The sequence below is a fragment of the Gracilinanus agilis genome, chromosome 6 (assembly GCF_016433145.1).
Source record: "Gracilinanus agilis isolate LMUSP501 chromosome 6, AgileGrace, whole genome shotgun sequence".
In the NCBI taxonomy this organism is placed as follows: domain Eukaryota; kingdom Metazoa; phylum Chordata; class Mammalia; order Didelphimorphia; family Didelphidae; genus Gracilinanus; species Gracilinanus agilis.
In genome coordinates this window covers 11,063,940-11,086,433 of record NC_058135.1, presented here as the reverse complement: position 1 = coordinate 11,086,433, position 22,494 = coordinate 11,063,940, and the positions used below count along the sequence as shown (strand labels likewise).

The 22,494-nt window shown below is 42.5% G+C and overlaps 1 protein-coding gene across 3 annotated transcripts in view; it reads left to right on the top strand.

Annotated features, from left to right (window-relative positions):
* Positions 1 to 22,232, top strand: part of MYOZ2 (myozenin 2) — a 50,868-nt gene extending 28,636 nt beyond the window's left edge. For all 3 annotated transcript variants that reach the window (XM_044681000.1, XM_044680999.1, XM_044680998.1), the window contains 3 exons: positions 3,374 to 3,503; positions 10,745 to 10,928; positions 21,807 to 22,232. In XM_044681000.1, coding sequence (XP_044536935.1) covers positions 3,374 to 3,503; positions 10,745 to 10,928; positions 21,807 to 22,041 — 549 coding nt within the window. In that variant the 3' untranslated portion in view covers positions 22,042 to 22,232. The remainder of the gene's footprint in view (positions 1 to 3,373; positions 3,504 to 10,744; positions 10,929 to 21,806) is intronic.
* Positions 22,233 to 22,494: the final 262 nt, after the last annotated feature.

The window sequence follows — 22,494 nt, the reverse complement described above, 5'->3', positions numbered from 1 at the left end:
GATTTAATTTCATTTGAGAAGGTAGTTATTTCCCTTGAGGTTTCACATTAACTTAGATAAATGAAAAATCTATGGCAGTGAACTATCCTTGCATGGCCAAGAGCTGGAAGATTTAGGTAGGCCATTAATGTTGATTTTCTAGTCTTGAATTTTGAGGTCGGTTTCCTAGATTTAAAAATAAACTCTCAATATAATCACTTTTTTCTCTAACTCCTCAGAAAATATAAGCATATTTTATTAACAGATATTATTTTGGGAGCGAAGAGATAATTAGCCTCTAATTTGTGGAAATTCAAAAGAATTTTAAGAGCATGATTCCATTCAATTTTATAATAATTCCTTCAGATGACCAGAAGTATTATCTTGATTTTAGAGATCAAGAAATTGAGGCTCAGATATATTAAATAAATTTCACAAATTCATAGGTGAGTTAATGAGAGAATTAGAACTAGCCTACATTTTAATTGCTGTCCTGGGGGTGGGGGGCGGGGGTAGGAAGGTATTTGAAGGCTAATCCAATTTTTTTAAATAAATTATTCTCCATGGTGTGAAATATATTACAATTGACATCATAGATTGAGCAGTTTTAGCAACCACATGATGGAGGAAGGATCAAGGAAAGATAGATGAAGAGAAGGTAGAAACAGTGACCCAGAATCATGAATAATTATAGAATTAGAGAGGATCTTAGAAGTCATCTAATTCCAATCCCAAGATAAATATACTAGGATATATGAATATATATTCTACCACCATCCCCCTTCCCCAAAAAAGTTTCTTTCTTCATATATGCTATATTTCTCTCTATATAAAATGTACTTTATCTCTCTATATAAAATCTATAAAAATGGAATTGGTGGAATTTCCCAATGATAATAAACCCCAATCCTCTACCAAAGCTCACTCCTTGTGAGTCACTTAAGCACAGAGGAGACGCTGGGCTCTCCCAGGCAATGCCAATAAAGTTCAAGCTTCAGCAGATCAGCAGATCCTACCTAGCTGGTAGGATCACTAAGGTCAAAAAAGGCTCATCCCTATGTTGGCCACAAGATGGTACACTCTTAGACCCCAACTCTCCAAGCCCACCTACTAAGTCAAGGAGAAGTTGAAATGGGCATGATCGGAGGAAGCCCCCCGTGCTGATAAGAGACTCAGCCCTTAGATTATTAAAGAAACCACAGAGAAGGCTCATGTAGGAAGAGATAGAAAGACAGAAAGTGACAATCGGAGCAAAATCAACCTTCTAGAAGGTTGTCGAGACGGCCATTCTTCCTAGCTCCATGGTCAGTCCTCCAACACCACCACCGCCGGCCAGTCCTTTCCATTATGAAGGGGCCAAAGCATGAACCCTTAGCCACAGGTGCTCATGGGATGCCACCCTTTCCGCACCCCCAGTCTAGAAGGTCAGGTGGATCCCCCCAATTCCTTCATTGTACACATGTATACGTGTGCACACACATTTGTAATCTACAAGTAAAGATGCTTTGTTTAGATTCAATTCAGCTGAAATAAAAAAGGTCCTTGTTTTTGTTTGCCTTTCTTACCTTCCTCCTAGAGAGTCACTTAAGAATGGAAAGAAGGCTATAATTTAGGTTGTATATCATAACTAAAATAAGGCATCGCTTGGCCACCATAAGGCATGACTGTATTTAAACAATAACCACTGGGATACTTGGTGTTTCCTGTCAACTAATGACTAACTGGAAAGAGTAGATTCTCTAGTCTGTCATTAATCCCCAGGAAATGGCCCACCCTTGAGTAGGTTGGTGTGACTATTTTAAAGGACAAAGGTTGGCAGCTTGATTGAAGCTTCAGGTGACACTAGTTTCAGCTTTACGTGGTGACAATGAATTCCCTCCACATCGGTCAGTCACTCAATAGTTGGCCTTACATGCAATGAAGATGGGCTTAGATTGCCTTTCCTGAAAAGTGAATTAAACCATTTATTAGGGTCTGTGGGATGCTAGAGTTCAAGATCTAGCTGACCAGACTCAACCTTCTGGTCATGCTTTACCTGCCCCACATACCCTCCCCATTCCCATCTTCATGCCAGGCACAGGGCTGCTGCTGCTGCACCCCCTTCAAACCAAACCTCCAGAGACCAAGCCCTGGAAGAACTGAGCTGATCAGCTTTGCAGCTCCTGGCCTGGGGCTGTGCTTACTCATTGGTAAGAGTCCACTCTATCTGGTCAGCCTAGAACCCAGACCATTGTTCCCTCCCACCATCTTCATAGTTCTCCTGTCCCCATGCATATACTGCCCCCCCACATTCCACATCTTGTTCTGAGAATAGTAATTAAATCAATGTGACCATTGCTTGCGAAAGGGTGTGCCAGTCAACTGCCCCATGGCCCCACTCACCATCTCTCTGATTTCCCAGACCAGAATGCCCTTCTCAAGCCACTACCACTTTCCAACATCCTTTTCTCCCCTTCATGGAGTACGATCTCATCAAGAGCAGGGGCCATCCCTCTTCTGTATCTTGATCTCCAGTGCACAAAATGTTTTTTCCATCTTTCATTTAAGGCAGTGATTCCCAAAGTGGGCGCCACCGCCCTCTGGTGGGTGCTGCAGCGATCCAGGGAAGTGGTGATGGCCACAGGTGCATTTATCTTTCCTATTCATTGCTATTAAAATTTTTTAAAAATTAATTCCCAGGGGGCTAAGCAATATTTTTTCTGGAAAGGGGGCGGGAGGCCAGAAAAGTTTGGGAACCACTGATTTAAGGGGAATGTGCTTTAAGGTTTACAAGTGGTTAATACATTAGGAAATATAATAATTGCCAAAATATATTCATAAAATATGAGTGGGTGCCCCCTTGGATATTAAGGAGAGATACAGTGGTGGGCATGAATAAGCCAAAACATATCACCAATGATAACTTCCCTCCCCAAAAAAGGAATAAAAATGTTGACCCCAAAACGCTAGGGACCAGTTATGAAGTAAGAGTGAGAGAAAACTCATGGATGGGTAATAAATGCACTCATTGACCACAGTAGGCAGCCAGGTGAAGCAGTGGCTATAGCACTGGGCCTGGAGTAAGGAAGACCTGAATTCAAATTTAACTGCAGACACTAATCACTATGAGACCCTGGGCAAGTCACTTAACCTCTGTCTGCCTCCATTTCCTCATCTGTAAAATGGAGATAATCATAGCACCCACCTCCAACGGTGGTTGTGAGGATCGAATGTGCTCATATTGGTAAAGAGCTTTGCAAAACGTGAAGTGCTTTATAAATGCCAGTTATGGTTGCTGTGGAAATTCATCAACATCCTCTGGAATTCAGAAGACCCAAACTAGCATTATGAAAAGATTTGGAGTTTTGTGCATTACTAATGATGTGCTCAACACTTTCCTTTTGCTCCGTTGCAGTACAGGCTTGCCATGCAGAATGGAAATTTGGATGGTATCAGCATGGAAGGTGGCTCTCAGCATGGCCCACTGACCCCTCCTAACACACCGGATCCCCGGAGTCCACCCAACCCAGAAAACATTGCACCAGGTAAAGAGCTGTCACCTGCAAGAAAGTTGTTGGGTGCTTGCATTGTGCTCACTAAATAGTGTGGCATTTCCCATCAAATCATCCCATTTTACTAGAGTTTTAAAATGTAAGCCAAGATCCACCTATGGGCTATTTACTCTTCCAGCCAATTCTCTATAGATGTTGGTATCATATACTTTTTATTTTATTTATTTAAAAAAAACCCTTACCTTCCATCTTGGAGTCAATACTGGGTATTGGTTCCAAGGCAGAAGAGTGGTAAGGGTAGGCAATGGGAGTCAAATGACTTGCCCAGGGTCACACAGCTGGGAAGTGTCTGAGGCCAGATTTGAACCTAGGACCTCCTGTCTCTAGGCCTGGCTCTCAATCCACTGAGCTACCCAGCTGCCCCCTAGCATATGCTTTTTAAAGATTCCTTCATTAGTCTTCAGAATAATCATTTTACAAATGAGGAAACTGAGGCTGCAGCATGCACACAACAAATAAGTGTCTGAGGCTAAATTTGAACTCAGGTCTTCCTGACTCCAAACTCAACACTTATAACACTCAGTCATCTAAATTGTTTCACATATTCTTTTTTTTTTTTAAACCCTTAACTTCTGGGTATTGACTTATAGGTGGAAGAGTGGTAAGGGTAGGCAATGGGGTCAAGTGACTTGCCCAGAGTCACACAGCTGGGAAGTGGCTGAGGCCAGATTTGAACCTAGGACCTCCCGTCTCTAGGTCTGGCTCTCAATCCACTGAGCTACCCAGCTGCCCCTATTTCACATATTCTTGACCACTCTCTTACATCCTGTGGAGGATGCATACACGTGAGCTCTAAAATATAAATATACTGTCCTATGGCAATCTATGCTTGTGTAGGAAATTAAACAAAAAGTAAACCCATGCTCTGTTCATGCAAATTACCTGGAAACATTAGTGACATCTGACCCATGAAAGCTTTCACCACATTGAAATCCCAGTTGAATTCAGAAGATATTTATCAAGTGCCTACCCTGGGCAGGACAACAAGGAGGGAGCTAGGGAAACAGAGTCAAAACAAAAATGTCCCTGGCCTTCCAGGAGTTCCCATCATTTGTTACCACCTAAAGAAGAGACCACTTAAAGCAAATGATTTGCTTGTGTTCATTCACACAGAAGCTAAGTCAGAGAAGGAATTGGCCCTGAGACTTACTAACTCCAAGTACAAAGCTCTAGCCACTCTACAATGCTGCCCATCATTCTAAAACAGGGGGTCCGAGCCATCAAAATGGAACAAGCCAAAATGATGTCAGAACAGGGCAGCTTGCATTAAAAAGATAACTTTTAAGATGAAAGATAAAAGGAGAAAGGAGTGAAGGGAGGAAGGAAGGACAGAGGGAGGACAGAAAGGAAGAATTTAAAGTAAGGAACTTTTCCCAAGTCCCAAATTATGTCGCCCAAAACTGGATCATGTTGGAGTGGAACCAAGCAGAAGTATCTATTCTTTTTTATTTTTAGCAGTGTCTATTCTTGACTGTCTGTAATTTTCCTTCTCAAATACACTGAATTCAGATTTTATACCCAATTTCTTTGTCATGCCTTTTCTGATGCATTTATGACTTTATTTTCTGTATTTGGGCACAGGACAAATTAAAGTGATGTGGTTTAGTGGGAAAATTGCTAGATTAAACAAGGAGAACTAGGTTCAAATCCACACCACATACTTTCTAGCTGTGTAACCCTGAGCACAGTAGCTAGGTGGCATAGTGGATAGAATGCCAGACCAGGAGTATGGAAGACCTGAGTTCTTACTAGCTGTGTAATATTTTATAGATGAGGAAACCAAGGCAAAGAGGGTTAACTTATTTGCTAAGGGTCATGTAGCTAATACATGTTGGAGGCCAGATGTGAACTTGGAAAGATGAGTGTCCTTGACTCCAGGCCTTGCACTCCCTCTGCACCACATGGCTACCTATGTGGGATAGGATCAGGAAAACTAGACCATGAAACAGGTGTATGTACTTTAGGAACATGGCTTCCCAGGACTTTGGTTTCCTCATCTGTGAAGTGAAGGTATTGGGCTTGTTATATTCAATAATCTGGGAAGAGATGGATGCCACCTTGACTGACAGGGATGGCAGTTGAGAGACTCAGAATGTTCCCAGGTGCCATGAGCCAGGGGCAGATGTTGGTTGGCTCCACCCTATATATACCCCCTGACAGCTACTTTGGAAGAGGTCTCTGGACTCAGACTGAGAACTGGATATCACAGATCTCTGCAAACCTCTGTGGTTCAATCTGGGCAGTGGGTGGCTGACTGAAGGGTGGTTGAAAGGTGGCCAGGAGGTTGAAGAGAGGGTAGGAATAAGCCTGAATCTATTTCCTGGCTAGACTGTGAGAGCTGGTGAATCAACAACACTATTAGTGAGAGAACTGAGAGAATAAAGGCCATCAATACATTTGCACCTTCCCTATTCTCTGGCTTGGCTGTGGCCAGGTCAGCCAGGGATAGAGAGAGAGGTGAAATCTCAAGCCTTCACAAGATTAATAGCCTCAAGTCCTGGTTATTAATTAGTCTAATAGATAATAAAACAATAGGGTTTCCAATCCGCAATCCTTGACCTTGTTATCCTTTCCCTATTTATACATAAAAGAGTGTTCAATAACAAGTACCTTCCTGAGTGGTCTTTCTATCACAGCCCTTGGGAAGGGAGTCAAACACAGTCAGATCCTGAAGATTATCCAAGGCTGATCAATAGCCCATTACCATTCTATCCAACCCCAGATTGGGCCTGGAAAGGTTACCCATTTATCTAATCTCTCAAGGGTCCTTACTTGGGCATCTGTTAAAGGAATTTCTAACAGGTTATCAGCCAAACTTGTTAGAGAGAAGGGGATAACTTACAGCAGCAGTCAGGGTGATAGGAGTAGGCGTTCCTCCCACCAACTGCAGCTGAGGAGATCATACACATCATCACTCTCATTATACATCTATATCTCCCTATACCCATTATTTCTTTAACAGGCTATATCAATGATGGTGAACCTTTGAGAGACCAAGGACCCAAACTGCACCCTTGTGCCGCATGTGAGCCTCCCCCTTACCCTAGATAGGGGAAGGAGGAAGGGCTCCCATTGGCTGCTGGGCAGAGGGGTGGGTCATGGGAGAAATGTCCTCTGCGGTGGTTAAGGGGGAAAGGAGTAGCCTCCCTCCAGCACATGTACTATAAGTTTGCCAACACAGGGCTAGATAAATTATTTCCAATGTTTTTGTTGTCATTGTTTCGTGAAACTATTTCTCTGGCAATAACAAAAATGCTGTGAACCCTGGGGGCAATTTAATATACTACTCAGATGACACATTACGATTATTCATTGCTTAAAGTGTTACTAAAGCTTTTTTAGCATGAATCCCTTTGGCCAAAATAAGGAACCTCCAAGAAGTTCATGGACCACTAAACAGGACATGTGTCTGTATATTTTGTCCTTTCCAGATTTTGTTTTAGATATCTAGTCTAGACTTGAGAATGATTTGTAGTCACACCAAAAGTATATACGTCAGTTTCCCAACTTGGTACCCTGGGTAGAGGATATGAGTAAAGTACAGACAAGGAATTCAACATTGGGTTGGGGGCTCGAGACCACTGTAATAAAAATGGATTGGTTAGCTAGGTGGCACGGTGCACAGAGTACCAGCTTGGAGTCAGGAGGCCCTGAGTTCAAATCCATCCTCAGACACTTTCTAGCTGTGGAACCCTGGGCAAGCTACTTAAGCTCAATTGTCTAGCCCTTACCTTTCTGTCTTAGAATTGTTCCTAGGACAGAAAAGTCAGAGGTTGTTGTTGTTTTTTTAAGAAAGAAAACTAGAAAAAAGAATATGAAGGTCATTGTGGCCCTTATGAAGAATAGGATTTTGATCGGTAGAAAGATCCATAAGGAAGGCATTCCAGGTAGAGGGAATCACATGAGCAAAGGTGTGTAGGCAGGAAAGCATGGTGCATACTCAAATTATGATGAATACTTGAGCTGTTATTGCTCTAATGAACAAATCATGTATAAAGAATAGTAAGTAATTTTACAAAATTGGAACAGAAGTCCTTAAAAATGATGGTAATTCCAGGTATTTACATAAAGTAGGCAGATTTGGTGGTAGGTGGTAGGCAACCCTGAGGAAGGTGAGAGGCCAAACACCCCACTTACTAGTTGTACATAGGCATGTGCTAGTAAATAAATATTTACAAACAATCAGCTCTGGGGAAAGGGAAAAATAAATATATGTTTAATCTACATTAACAACTTTTCTCCATCACTTTTACTCTAGCCCAGTGATGGACAAACTTTTTAAAGAGGGGCCAAAGGAAAGGAAATGTTCATCTGTCAGTCTGTTTCTAAGGCAACTCTTTCAGAGTTTCTTTGTACTGTATCCTAATCATTGTATTTGTCAGATTAGGAATAATGTCTCACTGGATAGAAGATTTCAGGGGGCTGCATCTGGCCCAAAGGACTGCTCTAGACAATAACTCAAATAAATAGAACCTCAGTTTCTGAGATATAAATGCTTACACCGGAAATTTAATAATCTGTCCAAGCCAGTTGGAGCCGGCTCCAGGACATCCATCCCTCTTACTGGGATGGCAGAAAAGTTTCAAGTCTAACAATTAGAGAAAGAGAGAAATGATCTTGTCAAGGGATCAACAAATACTGGAGTTCGAAAGTCAGGGGTGGGGGAGGACAATTCAGATCATGAGATCATGAGATCATAGAATCTAGAATTGAAAGAAACCAGTTGACATCCTCATTTTACTAAGGAACTTCAGATCCATGGAAATTAAGTGACTTGCACACAGGGAATGACCATCTGAAACAGGATTTGAACCCCAATCCTCTGACACTCCAAGGAAGCTAGGTGAGTTCTGGGCCTGGAGTCAGGAAGACCCATATTCAAATCCATCCTCAGACTCTTCCCAGCTGTGTGACTTTGGTTGAATTACTTTATTGCTGTTGGTCTTAGTTTTCCTCAACTATAAAATGGGAACAATAATAGTATCTCAGATTCAAAAGAGATTCAAAAGAGATAATAGTTTTACAGTGGTATGTAGCAAATACCTAATAAAGGTTAATCCCTTTCCTTTCTCCCTTCCATTTTCTTTTGGGGCTTGGGTTAAGTGCTAATCTAGAAATAAGCCAAAAGACCTAGAATGAGGTTATGGGATCATAGATTTAGGGCCGTCTAATCCAATCGCTCATTTTACAGGTAGACAAGGATGGAAAGGAACAAGTATTGGTTACATTCTTGCTATGTGCCAGGCTTTACACCATTAAACCAGGTATTAAACCAAGGGCCAACAAAATAAAGGGATTTGTCTGAGAACTCATACATTGAAAGCAAGAGAACCAGAATCTTGAACTCAGGTCTTTGGGTTTCGAGTCCAGCAGCATTACCTTCCCACTGTACTGTCCCTCTAGTGAACATATTTGAACTTCTTTTACAATTGATCCATGAATGCCAGCCACAGACTCTAAAAAGGAACAATTCTACTTGGTGTGGGCATGTGCCAAAGAGTCCAAACGAAGTTAGAGGCCATCGGGAGCATCTTCAAGTTTCTGAGCCAATGATCAATACAATTGAAATGACAGTTATGGAAAAGGAAAGGCTATTGTGTGAAAGAAGGATTAGTCAGGCCTCTTTGGATCACATTACTGGAATATTGCTGGGTAGGGCTGTGGAAAGTATTTGAAAGCATTTTCTGCTCCTTCCTCCCTTCCTCCTCAGAGGTGTCCAAAATATCTCTACCTTCCCCTCTTCCTCTTCTCAGAGGGATGAGGGGCCTGGATATTTAATTGACCATGCTCCATTATAACAACTAGCTTGCTTTTAGCCTGGGGTAATATCATTCATTTTCTATCTCATGGCGTGTGTATCAGACACAAAGTTATTAATCTAATCACAATAGCTCACAGCCCCCAGTTAGGAAAAAAACAAACCAAAACTCCAACTTCTATACATTTGGCAAAATCAGGATATGGGGGGGGGGGATTGGGAGGGGGGAAGCAAGAGGAGTATATATAGTCCAGGACCGGCTACTAGACAGGGAAGGGGACACTCAGGAATGGACCTTTGGGAACTTCTCGGTTTTTGAAAACTTGAATTCAACTCTGGTTCAAGTGCACTGTTCTGAGATGTCTGCAGGGGCCCAGGGGCCCACCTCAGTCTCTCCTTTCTCTTTCAGGCTGCCTTTTCAGTTTCTTCTTTTGCATGTTGTCCCTTGAGTTCTTTCCATCTTGATTTCTTAAGGCTGAAGTAGGGCCAGGAAGGCTCCCCACAGCTGTTGTTACTACTGCTTCTTCCTCTCCATCTGTTCTTTATCAGACTATGGGTCTCTTTTTAAACTCCCAAGCGTGACTCAGGTTCCCTTCCTGACTCAAAGATTATGACAGCCCCCAACCCCCCTCAGAGCTACAGGGGAATTGTCCCCAGGAACAATCAATCCCAGAATGTCATTCCATTTCCAAAGACACATTCTTTAGCCATAGAATGTTGGAGCTGGGAGGGGTCGGAAAGACTATCGGCCAAGGTCAAATCTCTCAAGAGATATTATGAGGAAGGAGCAAGAAGCTAGACCTTTTTCATAGGAATGAGATAAATGGTAAATGATAGCTGGGAAGAGGGGATGAATTTTGTGATTACTGCAGTCATACTCCTAGTATAGAATTGATGCAGATTTCTTCTTCAGCTATTGTCTTAGAATTGCCTTGGATACTGGGAGCTCTTGTCCATGGTCGCCCAGCAAACCTAGCTGGTCCTGATTCCATAACTAGCCTCTAGCCAGTATACTATGTTGCCTCTCTGGGTAAGTGGTAATAAGGGAGTCCAATCTTTAGAGAGTTTCATCAATCTAAAGAATCAGAAATCACCTAAGTTAAAAAATTCTTCAGTTTTTGGTGCCTCATCAAAATTAAATTGAAATTAATAGAATTTCTTTTTCCACATAGTAGAAGAGTGTTATTACAAGCAATGGGTGAGGAATTTTCTGACTTGGAATTATAATTTTTCAAGGTTATATGTTAAGAAAATTAATCTTTCTTTTTTAAAAGAAAAATTCCAGGAGTCTAACATGTTTTAAAATTATAACACTTTGGTTTACAGTTTTCATAGGGAACCCTCAACAGGATGTGTATTTATTCTAGCACTTTGAAAAACATGACAAAATGTCAGTTGTCTCTTAGCAACCCTCAGCTATTTTGTTTTTACTTATTCTCATTATGTTTTTTCAAAGGATATTCTGGACCACTGAAGGAAATTCCTCCCGAGAGATTCAACACCACAGCTGTACCTAAGTACTACCAATCTCCTTGGGAGCAAGCGATTAGCAATGAGCCAGAGCTATTGGAGGCTTTCTACCCCAAACTCTTTAAGCCAGAAGAAAAGGCAGAGCTGCCAGACTTCCGAAGCTTTAACAGGTAATACTAAGCCTCTCCCGGTTAGGAACAGCTAGCTGGGATGCCCATTTTTAAATCAAAGTGCAGAGAACAGAATGCTCAGTTGGAAAATATTTTTCATATACCATTGACTAGGGGTTTAAGAGGTGCACCCATTGGTAACGTGGACAAGGAAGGGGACAGGCAGGAGCAAGTATGGATTCCAGAGCTCCTACTCAAAGGTGCAATCCCTGCTTGGTTGCTTGGTCCTGCCTCCCTTATAGAGGTTTAATGGGCAGGGGCCTCACAGGGAGTACAGCCATTCCCCTCCGAGGCTAGACTCTCTTCTGCCTCTCGGATGTCTAGAGGTATGTTTGTGTTCATTCTTCCTGTATCAAGACTTTACTGTTGATGACATTTGAGGAGGGATTTCATTTTGCTTTCATTGGGCCTCTCCAGTGGAGTCTTTTTCTGCTCTTCCTTCCCTGATATCTCTTAGCCAGACTCAGCTCCATCTTCCATCCCTCAAAGAAAGCCAAGGCTCCCCTAAGGGCTCCTGATCGTGCCTTAATTACACCAAACATTTAGTGACCGATGGGTTTTCTTTTTGATCACATGGAATAAAATGACCATGTGGCACAGGTTTTATGTTGGCGGATTGGGGTCCAAGAGGGCAGCTGATTACATGCCCCCTCAAGGAATAGGGGGACCCTGAGAGGTTGGGGTGATGGTCTATTTGGCTGTAAGAGCTGACATGCCTTTAGCTCTGTGTTCCCTCCTTTGGTTATGAGTATCAGTTAGCCAGTCAGACAATTCGCTTTTAGAAATGAGTATTGACAAAGGCAGTATGATAAGTACAGTTGGCAAAAAGACAATTTTGCTCCAAGTATCTGAGATACATTCTCCCGCGAGTCTCTACAGAGTCTGGGAGAAAGTAGGCTCCCGCTTAGAGGCCCAGGGGGCTAATGGATAACTCCTGGAAGTTCTGTTTTCCCCTTCTAGAGTGTCCTCCTACAAATGTCCCTGGGCATGGTCTAGCTTTCTGAAGCCCTCCCTGAAAAGTCCTAATGCTGCCCCTCCAATGTGTGCCTAATCTATCTTCAGCTTCTGCTGCTCCAACGACTGTGGTCATTCACTTGGGTCCCTCTTTCCATGTCCCCATTTGAGGTTTTCTTTTTTTTTTAAACTCTTTCCTTCCATCTTAGAATCAATACTGTGAAATGGTTCTAAGACAGAAGAGTGGGAAGGGCTAGGCAATGGGGGTTAAGTGACTTGCCCACGATCACATAGCTAGGAAGTGTCTGAAATCAGATTTGAACCCAGGACCTCCCATTTCCAGACCTGGTTCTCTTTCCACTGAGTCATGGCCCCTATTTCCATGTATTACTTATGTGGACATCAGCCTGTTTCCTCATCTTGTCATTAAGAATGGGTCACATGCTGTTCTACATTTTGGTTTATAGATTTCCTTCTCACTTTTCCAAATGATATCCCTTCATTGAATGGTGCTCATTGACTTGGGCCTGTATGATATCACCATTGCCTAACCATTCTTATTTAAGGAAAGTTTCCCTTGAGGACAGATTGGATGGAGATTCTGTAAGAAGCCACATGGAATCCTGTGTTCCAATTCAAACACACATTGGAGCCAAACCCTCCCTAATTCTGTGGGAAAGAAATGCTTTCTCCCAAGGTCTGGGCTAAAGACACAACGACTAAGCATCTCTTCTTTTCTTTTAAATTTTAATTTTTCTTAACAAGAAAAATTTTCCCTCCCTCTACCTTCCCCTGAAAAAAAAAAAGAAAGAAAATCTTGTAATAAGCATATCAAGCAAAACAAAATCCCACATCAGCCACAAAATATATCTCAGTCTATAGCCTGAAGTCTATCACGTTTTCATGAGGAGGTTGAGTCATTTCCTTCATAGCTGGTCCCCTGAAATCTTTGGATTGCTCGGAGTTCTTAAGTCTTTCAAATATGTTTATCTTTAAAATGTTGAGTAACTAAGCTTCCAAAGCACTTGCCAAATTGACTCAGATGGCAAATTCATACAGGAGACATTTCTTTCTACCTATTCTCCTTTTTTGAATTTTCATGGAGATTTGTAGACACATTTAGGGTGGTGTAGTAGAAATGAAAAAAAAAAAGGATGAAGGAATGAATGAAAAAGCATTTACTATGTGGCAATCTCTGGGGATACAAACAGAAAAAGAAAACTGTATCTGATCTCAAGAAAACTTAGAGGAAGACCCGGACGGATGAGAAGGCCAGAGGTCTCCTACAGGTGTAGCATGCGTCATTTGGATTCAAGAGACCTAGATTTGAATACTGGATCTAATATTACTCTAAGATGATGTGCAAGTCTGGTCACCTTTCTGAGTCAGAGTGTCTTCATCTGCAAAATGGGATAATAACTCTCAGAGTTAATGAGAGAAAAGTGTTTTGTCAGCAACAAAATGCTATCAAAATTAGGGCTATAATGAGCATATATAAGGTATTCCAAATGTTTTAGTGTACCTTTGAGCTTTGATGGCTTGGAATTCCAGGCATGGAGGGCAGTCAGAGAAAATGTGCATGAAGAGATGGAGAGTCTTATGCAAGGAACAGCAAATAGGCCAATGTCGCTGGATCTAAATAAATGAGAAAAGGAGTAGAGTCTAAGAATAAAAAGGTAGGAGAAGGGAACAGCTAAATGATTGAGAAACAGGCCTAGAGAAAGGAGGTCCTGGGTTCAAATATGGCCTCAGATACTCCTTACCTCTGTGACCTTAGGCAAGTCATTTAACCCCCATTATCTAGCCTTTACCTTCTGCTTTGGAAACAATATGCAGCATTGATTCTAAGACAGATGGTAAGAATTTAAAAAAAAAAAGAAAGAAAAGAAGAGAAGAGGAGAGGAGAGGAGAGAGGAGGGGAGGAGAGGGGAGGAGAGGGGAGGAGAGGAGAGGGGAGGGGAGGGGAGGGGAGGAGAGGAGAGGACCAAGTTAAAAAGGTTTATAAAAGCCAAACAGAGAAATTTATATTTGATCTTTAAGGATGAGGATGTACCAAGAGTTTGTCCCTTCCATTATTTAAATTTTTTCAAGAAGAGGCATCATATACACACATAGCAGTCCTAAAATAATAGGATCCCTATCCTATAATAATAAATTATTCTTAATCTGGAGTAAGGGTTCTCTCATTTTGTGACATAGATTCCTTTGACAACTTGGTCTTTTCTCAGAAGAGTATTTTTTAAAATCATAATTGAAGGAAATAGTAAATTTCAGGGAAATTTTATGAAACTCAAGATGGCATTATTTTCCCATACAAGTTCAGGGACTCCTTGAAATTTTTTCTCTTGTCTCTGGACCTCAGGTTAAGAAGTCCTCATCAAGCAGTTTCTCAGTAGTTTACTATATGCACAACTTATATAGAATTACACACATGCACAAGCACACACAAACTCACACATATCTCTCCCCACTCTAGTTCATCCTCTACTCAGCTATCAAATTGTTCTTCATAAAGAACAGGTCTGATGGTGCCATCATCTCTTCAGCAAACTCCAGTGGTTCCCTATTATCTTCAAGATCAAAATGAAATTCTCTGTTTGTCTTTTAACGCTCTTTACAACCTGGCACTCGCTCCCTTTCAAGTCTACTTGTCACCTACTCATACTCTTGTAACCTCACCTTCCCATACTCTATGATCCTGTGATTCTGGCCTTCTCACTGGTCCTCATACATCTCCTGACTCCATTTTCACTGGAAGTTCCTTATGCCTTGAATTCTCTCCCTCCTCATCTCTGACTCCTGGCTTCCCTGGCCTCTGTGGCTTCCTTTGTTTCAGCTAAATCTCACCTTCTGTAAGTTTCTTCTGCCTTTCCCTATACTGCTTTCCTGAGTCAACCTCCAATATATAGAGAGATATATTTTGGTGGCACATGGTTGTTTGTGTGTTGACTTTCCCAATTCAATATGAACTCCTTAAAGGCAGGGACTGTCTTTTTGTCTTTCTTTGTCTCCCCAGTGCTTAGTACAGGGTCTGGCACATAGTGGTGTTTAATAAATGCTTCTTGACCCACATATGATAAGAAAAAGCATCCCCCACATATTTTTTCTAACAAGCTTTCCCCAAAAATTTCAAATTATTGGGATTTTCAATACTCCCCATCACAGTATTTTTCTAAAATCTCATTCATTTTATAAAAGGTGATATTTTATTGTTGCTGGTCAGTGGTTTCAGTTGTCTGATTTTTCTTGACCACATTTGGGGTTTTCTTGGCAAAGATACTGGAACGTTTTTGCCATTTCCTTCTCCAGTTCATTTTACAGATGAGGAAACTGAGGCAAATTGGTTAAGTGACTTGCCCAAAGCCACACAGGTAATAAATGTCTAAGGCTGGATTTGAACTCGGGTCTTTCTGATTCCAATATCTATTGTGCCACCTATCTGCCCTAAGGTGTTGCATACTGTATATATAGTATAGTAGAAATGGATAGTCTTTTCTTCAATGTATGCAATTAATGGGAAACTTGACAAAGAAAAAAGTAAAAGCACAATAATAGCTAACATTTAAATAGTGCTTCAAGGTTTATAAACACTTTACAAATATCATCTTCCATTTGTATGTGCTAGAACTTTTAAATTTTATGTAACAAAATTATACATTTTATTTCTGTTATCCTTTCTATTCCTTGTTTTGTCATTGAACTTTTCTCCTATCCACAGATCTGATAGGATTGTTTTCCATCTTCTCCCATTTGTGTGTGTTCTGACCTTTTATATCTACCCTTTGGGAGCTTATCTCAGTATAAAGTATACAATGTGGATCTAAATGGAATCCCCGGCATTCTTAATTCTTCCAATATAAATTATGGTGCTCAAATGCCAGTTAACCACAGTAAACAAGAAATCATTTTGTACCAGCTTATCTGAGTGAAACTGAAGTTCTTATTTCAGAGGGTATTGAGCTTAAAGAAGAAACTTAAGGCAAGTCCAGGAATTCTTAATCTGAGGTCTATGCCTTTTTTTTTTTTTTTAACAACTATTTATTTTGACACCATATTTCAATAGAATTGGCTTCCTTTGGAATCCTAGGGATTTCATTTTATACATTTAAAACCATGATTCTGAGAAGGGGTCTTCATAGACTTGACCAAACTGCCCAAGGAGATCCATATACCTCCCCCACCCCACCAAAAAAAGGTTAAGAAACCCTGGTTTAATCCAAAGCCCACATTTTCACAACAGGAAATTGAAGCCCAGAAAGGGGAATTCCAGGCCCAGATTCATTCAGGGAGTGAATCAACAGAGCCAGGGTTTTCCCAGAGTTCTGTGACTACAGATCCACTACCAGCCACAGATAAGTCTAAAACTCAGTCTAATGGAGTCCAAGACCAGATATCCACTCCAAGGAGGCAGGGATGGAGTTGTTGAATGAGGGAGCAAAACGTTCTCGCAACCAAGGCCTTTGGTGGAAATTGCAGTCCTATGAACTTTGGATACAACTCGATTCTTTGGTGAAACCTTAGCCCATGCCACGTGCGGGCTCATTCTCTCACTCTGAGAGTGGGCATCAGGCATGTGCTTGCTGCTAAGCCTGTGATCACTTCTGGGTTGTAAAATAATGAAAAGTTCCACCAAAGGGCCAGCCAACGCAAGCATGTCAAAATACCCTGTCATGAAGCAGCAAGGAAAGAATCCTGGCAGATCATTTTTGTGGCCATCTCCAATAAATGATGCCTCTGTTTCTGGGGGGGAAAATGACCAGTGAGATCAGCGGAATGAACTCTGCTAAAAGACAGAAATACTCAGTCTCAGGGGCAGCTGGGTAGCTCAGTGGAGTGAGAGTCAGGCCTAAAAATGGGAGGTCCTGGGTTCAAACCCGGCCTCAGACACTTCCTAGCTGTGTGACCCTGGGCAAGTCACTTGACCCCCATTGCCCACCCTTACCACGCTTCCACCTAGGAGCCAAACAACAGAAGTTAAGGGTTTAAAAAAGAAAAGAAAAGAAATACTCAGTTCCCTCCCTTACAGAAGGCAATTATCAGAGAGACTTGGCAGGTCTCTAAAATGATAGTCATGGTATAATTCAGTTGTTCTCCAAATATAGCTTATGGACATCTGGGGGTCCTCCAAACCCTTATGGGGGTTCCAAGAGGTCACAACTATTTTCATAATACTACTAAGATGTCATTTACCTTTTAAAATACTCCTTCCTTTTCCAGCTACATATCTGGGTGGGGCTAGATTTTCTTCTGATCCAGGGTGCATATATATATATACATATACATATACATATACATATACATATACATATACATATACATATATTTTTTTTAATGTCTAGATACCCTTCCCCTCCCCCCTTAATTTGGCAACTTAACACTTCACAGAGACTTTGGAGATACCTTGTGCTTCAACCAAAATAACATAGCAACAAATTGAATACAGAAGCAGCTGTGAGAATCTGGCTGTCTTCTATTAAGCCAGACAGAAGTTATTTGCAAAAAAATAAGTAAAACAATGTCCATCTTTTCATTGTTTTGTTGTTGTTGTTTTGGAAAATATAGTTATTTTCCATAAAAAATTATATCACTTCTGTTGACATGTTTATTATTTTATTATTAATTAATTCTAATGGTTTATTATCACTTCTAAGGATTTGTTATTCTATTCTAAAAGAATTAATAAATATTTTAATGCATCAGTTTTCATTTCTAAAATTGCAAATATGAATGGCTGTGACCCCACATACACAAAAGCTAGTCAGAGGATCCTCAATCATTTTTTAAGACTATGAAGTGATCCACAGCCATAGTCGATAGAGAGCCAGGTCTGGAGTCAAGAGGACCTGGGTTCAAATCTGCCCTCAGCTGTTTCCTAGCTGTGCGACCCTGGTCAATTCATTTAACTCCAATTGCCAATTTGTCACTCTTCTTTCTTAGAATTGATACTAAGACAGAAGGTAAGGATCTTAAAAAAAAAAAAAGAGCATGAAGGGGTCCTAAAATCAGAGTTTCAGAACTATTGGTATAATGGAAAGAACCCTAGATTTGGATGGCATTTGGATGGAGCATTGAATCTGGGCTCTGCTCTTTCCTCCCTGTGTGGTCTTGGACAAGTCACTGTACCTCTCCAGCCTCCATTTCCTCGTGGTCCACATGTAGAAAGATATTTCATTTCCCCTCCAGTTTTTAGAGAGAGAATTCTTCATCAAGGACCCCATGGCCTTTGCAGCACTATGGAGACCAGCTCTCCTTTACTCGTTAAACTTTACTCCAGGAAAGGTGAGAAATGAAATCTCCTCCATGTTTAATTCCTGTGACAAGGGACTGGTTGGACGGGTTTTCCCCCTGCAGTGACCAGTTGTTTGACATCATAAAAGCATGGCCTGTGGAGGTGGGGCCTCTGCTGGGAGCCCCAGCATCCCACGGTGCAGCGGGCAGGCTTCGCAGCCCTGAGCCCCTTTCGGGTGGAAGGTCCGTTTCCCCTTCACCAAGAATCCCTCCTGGTGTGTTTCTCCACGATGGCTCCCCCAGCCTTCGCTAGCAAGGGGGACGGGAGATTCTGCCTGGGGATGTCCCCTTAGAGCATCCTCCCATCCCCATCACCCGCCCAAGAGCCCCCTTCTCTCTCGTTGTTCTCTCTCTCCTTGTCATACTGCATGTACCACGGGCAGGAGGACAGCAGAGATGAGACCCAAATAAAACTGTGATGCCCATAGCACGATTCAAGACTTGAGCACGCAGGATCCCGAGCTCAGGATCACTTCTAGGGGCAGCAAGGTGACTCGGTGGATGGAGAGCCAAGTCTAGAGGTCCTGGGTGCCAATCTGACCTCAGATACTTCCTAGCTGGGTGACCCTGGGCGAGTCATTTAACCCCCACTGCCTACCCTTTACTACTCTTCTTTCTGCCTTGGAACCAAATCTGCAATATTGATTCTAAGACAAAAAGTAAGGATTTTATTTATTTATTTTTATTTCTTTAGGATTTTAAAAAACAATCACTTCTAGATTGGAGAGAGCCAGGAAAATCTCCATGAGGGAGACAGTGATTGAGTGCTTGAGAAAAATATTTTCAATCTATCGCAAGTCTTTGGCAATGGCACATCTGAGGCCAAATAGCCTCAAGAGAGAAGTGTGTGTGTGTGTGAATATTTATAGAAGTTCTTTCTCTAATATATTTTAAATCTAATATATATTTTAATTCATATTTCCAAAAGTTTAGTGAAATTTAAATTTTGGGAGGCCCTCGAGGACTTATCCTTGGCACACACTAGCTGCACGATCCTGCTTAAATCTCAGTGCTCTGGGCAAAGCTCTAGAAGTCGCAGGAAGGAAAGGCTATGACATGGCCGGAGGAGTCCCCTGTGACAGCAGACCAAGTCCTCATCCAGATTTAGGCTCCAGTAACTTTTCCTGATCTAAGTCCACAGACCCCCTGAAACTCACTTCCAGAGCCGTGGGGATGCCAGATTACATGCCTTTGGCCTAGAAGTATGGGAGCCTGCCAGGGGGGTGAGTCACTGGCTGTCTTCTCCCGTCCTCCAGCACCTCTTGAATAATGAATGAAGAGAATGGTGGCTGGAAGTGTGATCTGGGAAGATTTCTGAGCTTAAAGCCATGAAGGTCTAGGGTTAATTCCTGACTTGGCTACATCCTAACTGTGTGACCTTAGGCAAGTCACTTCTCCTCCCAGCCTTAGTTTCTTCCTCTGTTAAAGGCTAAAATAGGTGGCTTCTGGAGCAAATGAGTGATGCAGGATGTTTTAGTCAGGCCGGTGTTTTAAGAAAACCACTTTGGTTTCTGTGCATAATTTTCTTAGAGGAGGGGGAGACTTGTTGCAAGGAGACTAAGACAGGGTCCTTGGTTTCTCCATTTGTGAAATGAGAGAACTGGGTTTCCAGTCTGAATGCTGCCTCCTGAGATCTCCCTTCCACAAAGAGCCTTTTCAACATGTTTGGATGGTCTGCCACTATTACATAGGAAAGCTGACCATCTCCTTCTCCTGTCACAAATGTATCACTCTCATTCCTTCCTCCGTTCCTTTGCCCTTGCCGTTCCATCTACCTGGAATGCCCTCCCTCTCCCCCATCATTGATCGAATTCCTTCTCAACAATTAGCTCTCATATTTTTGAAGTGCTTTCAAGTTTACAAAGTGCTGAGAGTGTACAATGATCCTCGTTTTACAAAAAAAGAAAACACTCTCCAGGAGCCTCCATGGCTTACCCACAATCCCAGAGCAAGGAAGTACCAGAACTTTGGAGTAAGTGACCCAGGACTGAAATCCATCCGCCTGAGCCCAAGCTGGAGACAGAATCTGGAGGGCGTGGTGCGCCTGGGGCCATACAGCCCAGCTAGTCCAATGCAGGCTCTCTGAGGGCAGGCAGGGCCTTTATGCCTCCTGCAGCTAGCAAGGAGTTTGCCATTCATATGGTACCAAGCGAGATGAAAAGCCACCTCTGCTAAGTCACAGCCTCTCAGGGACTCAGTTTCCTAATCTGTAAAATGAGGAGGCTGGACAAGACGGCCTCTAGAAGTGATTCAGTGGTACAGTAGACAGAGTGCAGGGCCCTGGCAGGAAGACCTGAGCTCAACTCTGACCTCAGACTAGTTGTGTGACCCTGGGCAAGTCACTTAACCTCTGTTTGCCTTAATCAAAAATGGCAAATCACACAGGGTCATGAGGACTCAAGCACAACGGAACGAATGAATGAGCAGATAAGGTGGCCCTGAGAGCCCTTCCGACTCTAGCCCCCACCGTCCTGAGAAATAGGAATCCTGCAACAGTCTGAGACACATTATCAGTCAGCCTGCTTCCATAACTATAGACTTCTGCCTTAAAAGGGATGCTAAAAAGCCTGAACTTCCATCGTGGGTCAGTCCGTGCCAATGATAAAACAAGGACACATGTAGAAATTTGCTACTTCCCTCCTTCCATGTTGGTCTCTAAAATTCTGCGTGTCACTGAACAAACTGGCCTTCTCTTCTAAACTTGGTGTCTTGGACTTACTGCCATAAGTCAGGGCCAGAGCTTAAATAATTAACTTTGCTTAAGATGTGTGACCCTGGGCTGGTCCCTCAACCCCCTTTTTTATGGCCCATCTGCCTTGGAAGCAAATAGAAAGTAAGGTTGTTTGTTTGTTTGTTTAATGGCATTTTAAAATAAAACAGATGAAAAAATGTGGCAAATCTGGACTAGGAAGTCATCTAGACCAGCATCCATCTTTTATAGATAAGGAAACTGAGGTCCATGGAGGGAAGGTTCTTTGGCCAGAGGCATACAGGAAGTAAGTGCCAGAGGTGGGATGCAGCCCTGGGTCCTCCGATGAAAGTTAGTCCTCAACTGGAATTTGAGACGAGTTAATAACTATTTTTGTTTTATTTTTTAAACCCTTACTTTCTATCTTAGAATCAATCCTGTGTATTGGCTCCAGGCAGAAGAGTAGTGGGCAATGGGGGTCAAGTGACTTGCCCAGGGTCACACAGCTGGGAAGTGTCTGAGGCCGGATTTGAACCCAGGACCTCCTGTCTCTAGGCCTGGTTCTCCATCCACTGAGCTACCCAGCTGCCCCCAATAACTATTAAATGAAGCAAAAAAATCTGGACAAACTCATGTATTTCACCCACATATAACATGAGCGAGCCTATTTGTCTCATATGAAATGTAACATTTTTCCTGGAGACTTCTGAGAGCAGCAAAGACCCTGGGTCTGTGGCCTCGGGACACGGTACCTCATTCAGGTTTGTTTGAATCACAGCTCTCAGCTCTGTGGCCAGTTGGCCAAACGACTTCGTCTCCTTGGGCCTCCGTTTACTCATCTGCAAAAAGAAGAGGTTGATCTCTATCTCGGAGTCCTTCTCAGCTGAGTTTCTTTCTCTCTTAGAAGGACCTAAACTTCTCTGTATTTCTTTTCCCTCTCTGCCCAGAGTTGCCACGCCATTTGGAGGATTTGAGAAGGCATCCAAAATGGTCAAATTCAAAGTTCCCGATTATGACCTGCTCCTGCTAACAGACCCCAGGTTCATGGCTTTCGCCAATCCTCTGTCCAGTCGGCGGTCCTTCAATAGAACTCCTAAGGGATGGATATCGGAGAATGTCCCCATCGTGATCACCCCAGTGCCCACGGAGGACCACGCCGTGCCCGAAACAGACGACCTGTGAGAAGCAGCGCAAGCTCTGGCGGCCTCGTCCCCACAGCTCGCCGAAGCGGAGGCCCCCCGGCCTGTCGGGCGCCTCACAGCTGCGCTTTGTGCCTTAGAACCTAACTGACCACCACGTACACTACCGTATTCCCCTTGTGGAGGGTTGTTTCACTTGCACATAGAATACTAATAAAATCATTAAGAAACCGATGAGCAAAATCGCTTATCTCGTATGTCGTCGTTCATATTTCTCATCCCTGGCCCGTAGGGCGACAAAACTCCATTTTTAGTGAGTATAATAACTCGATGTGTAGTAAATATAGACATTTTGCCTGCCCGTTTTTATGAAAGGAGTGAGAGGGGAGAAGACTCGAGCTGAACAAAGAGATGAGGACCATCTAGGTGGCTTGGAGGGCTTTGGACCGCTGAAGTAGGCCAGATGTTGACTACGGGGACAAGAAATTCAGAAGAT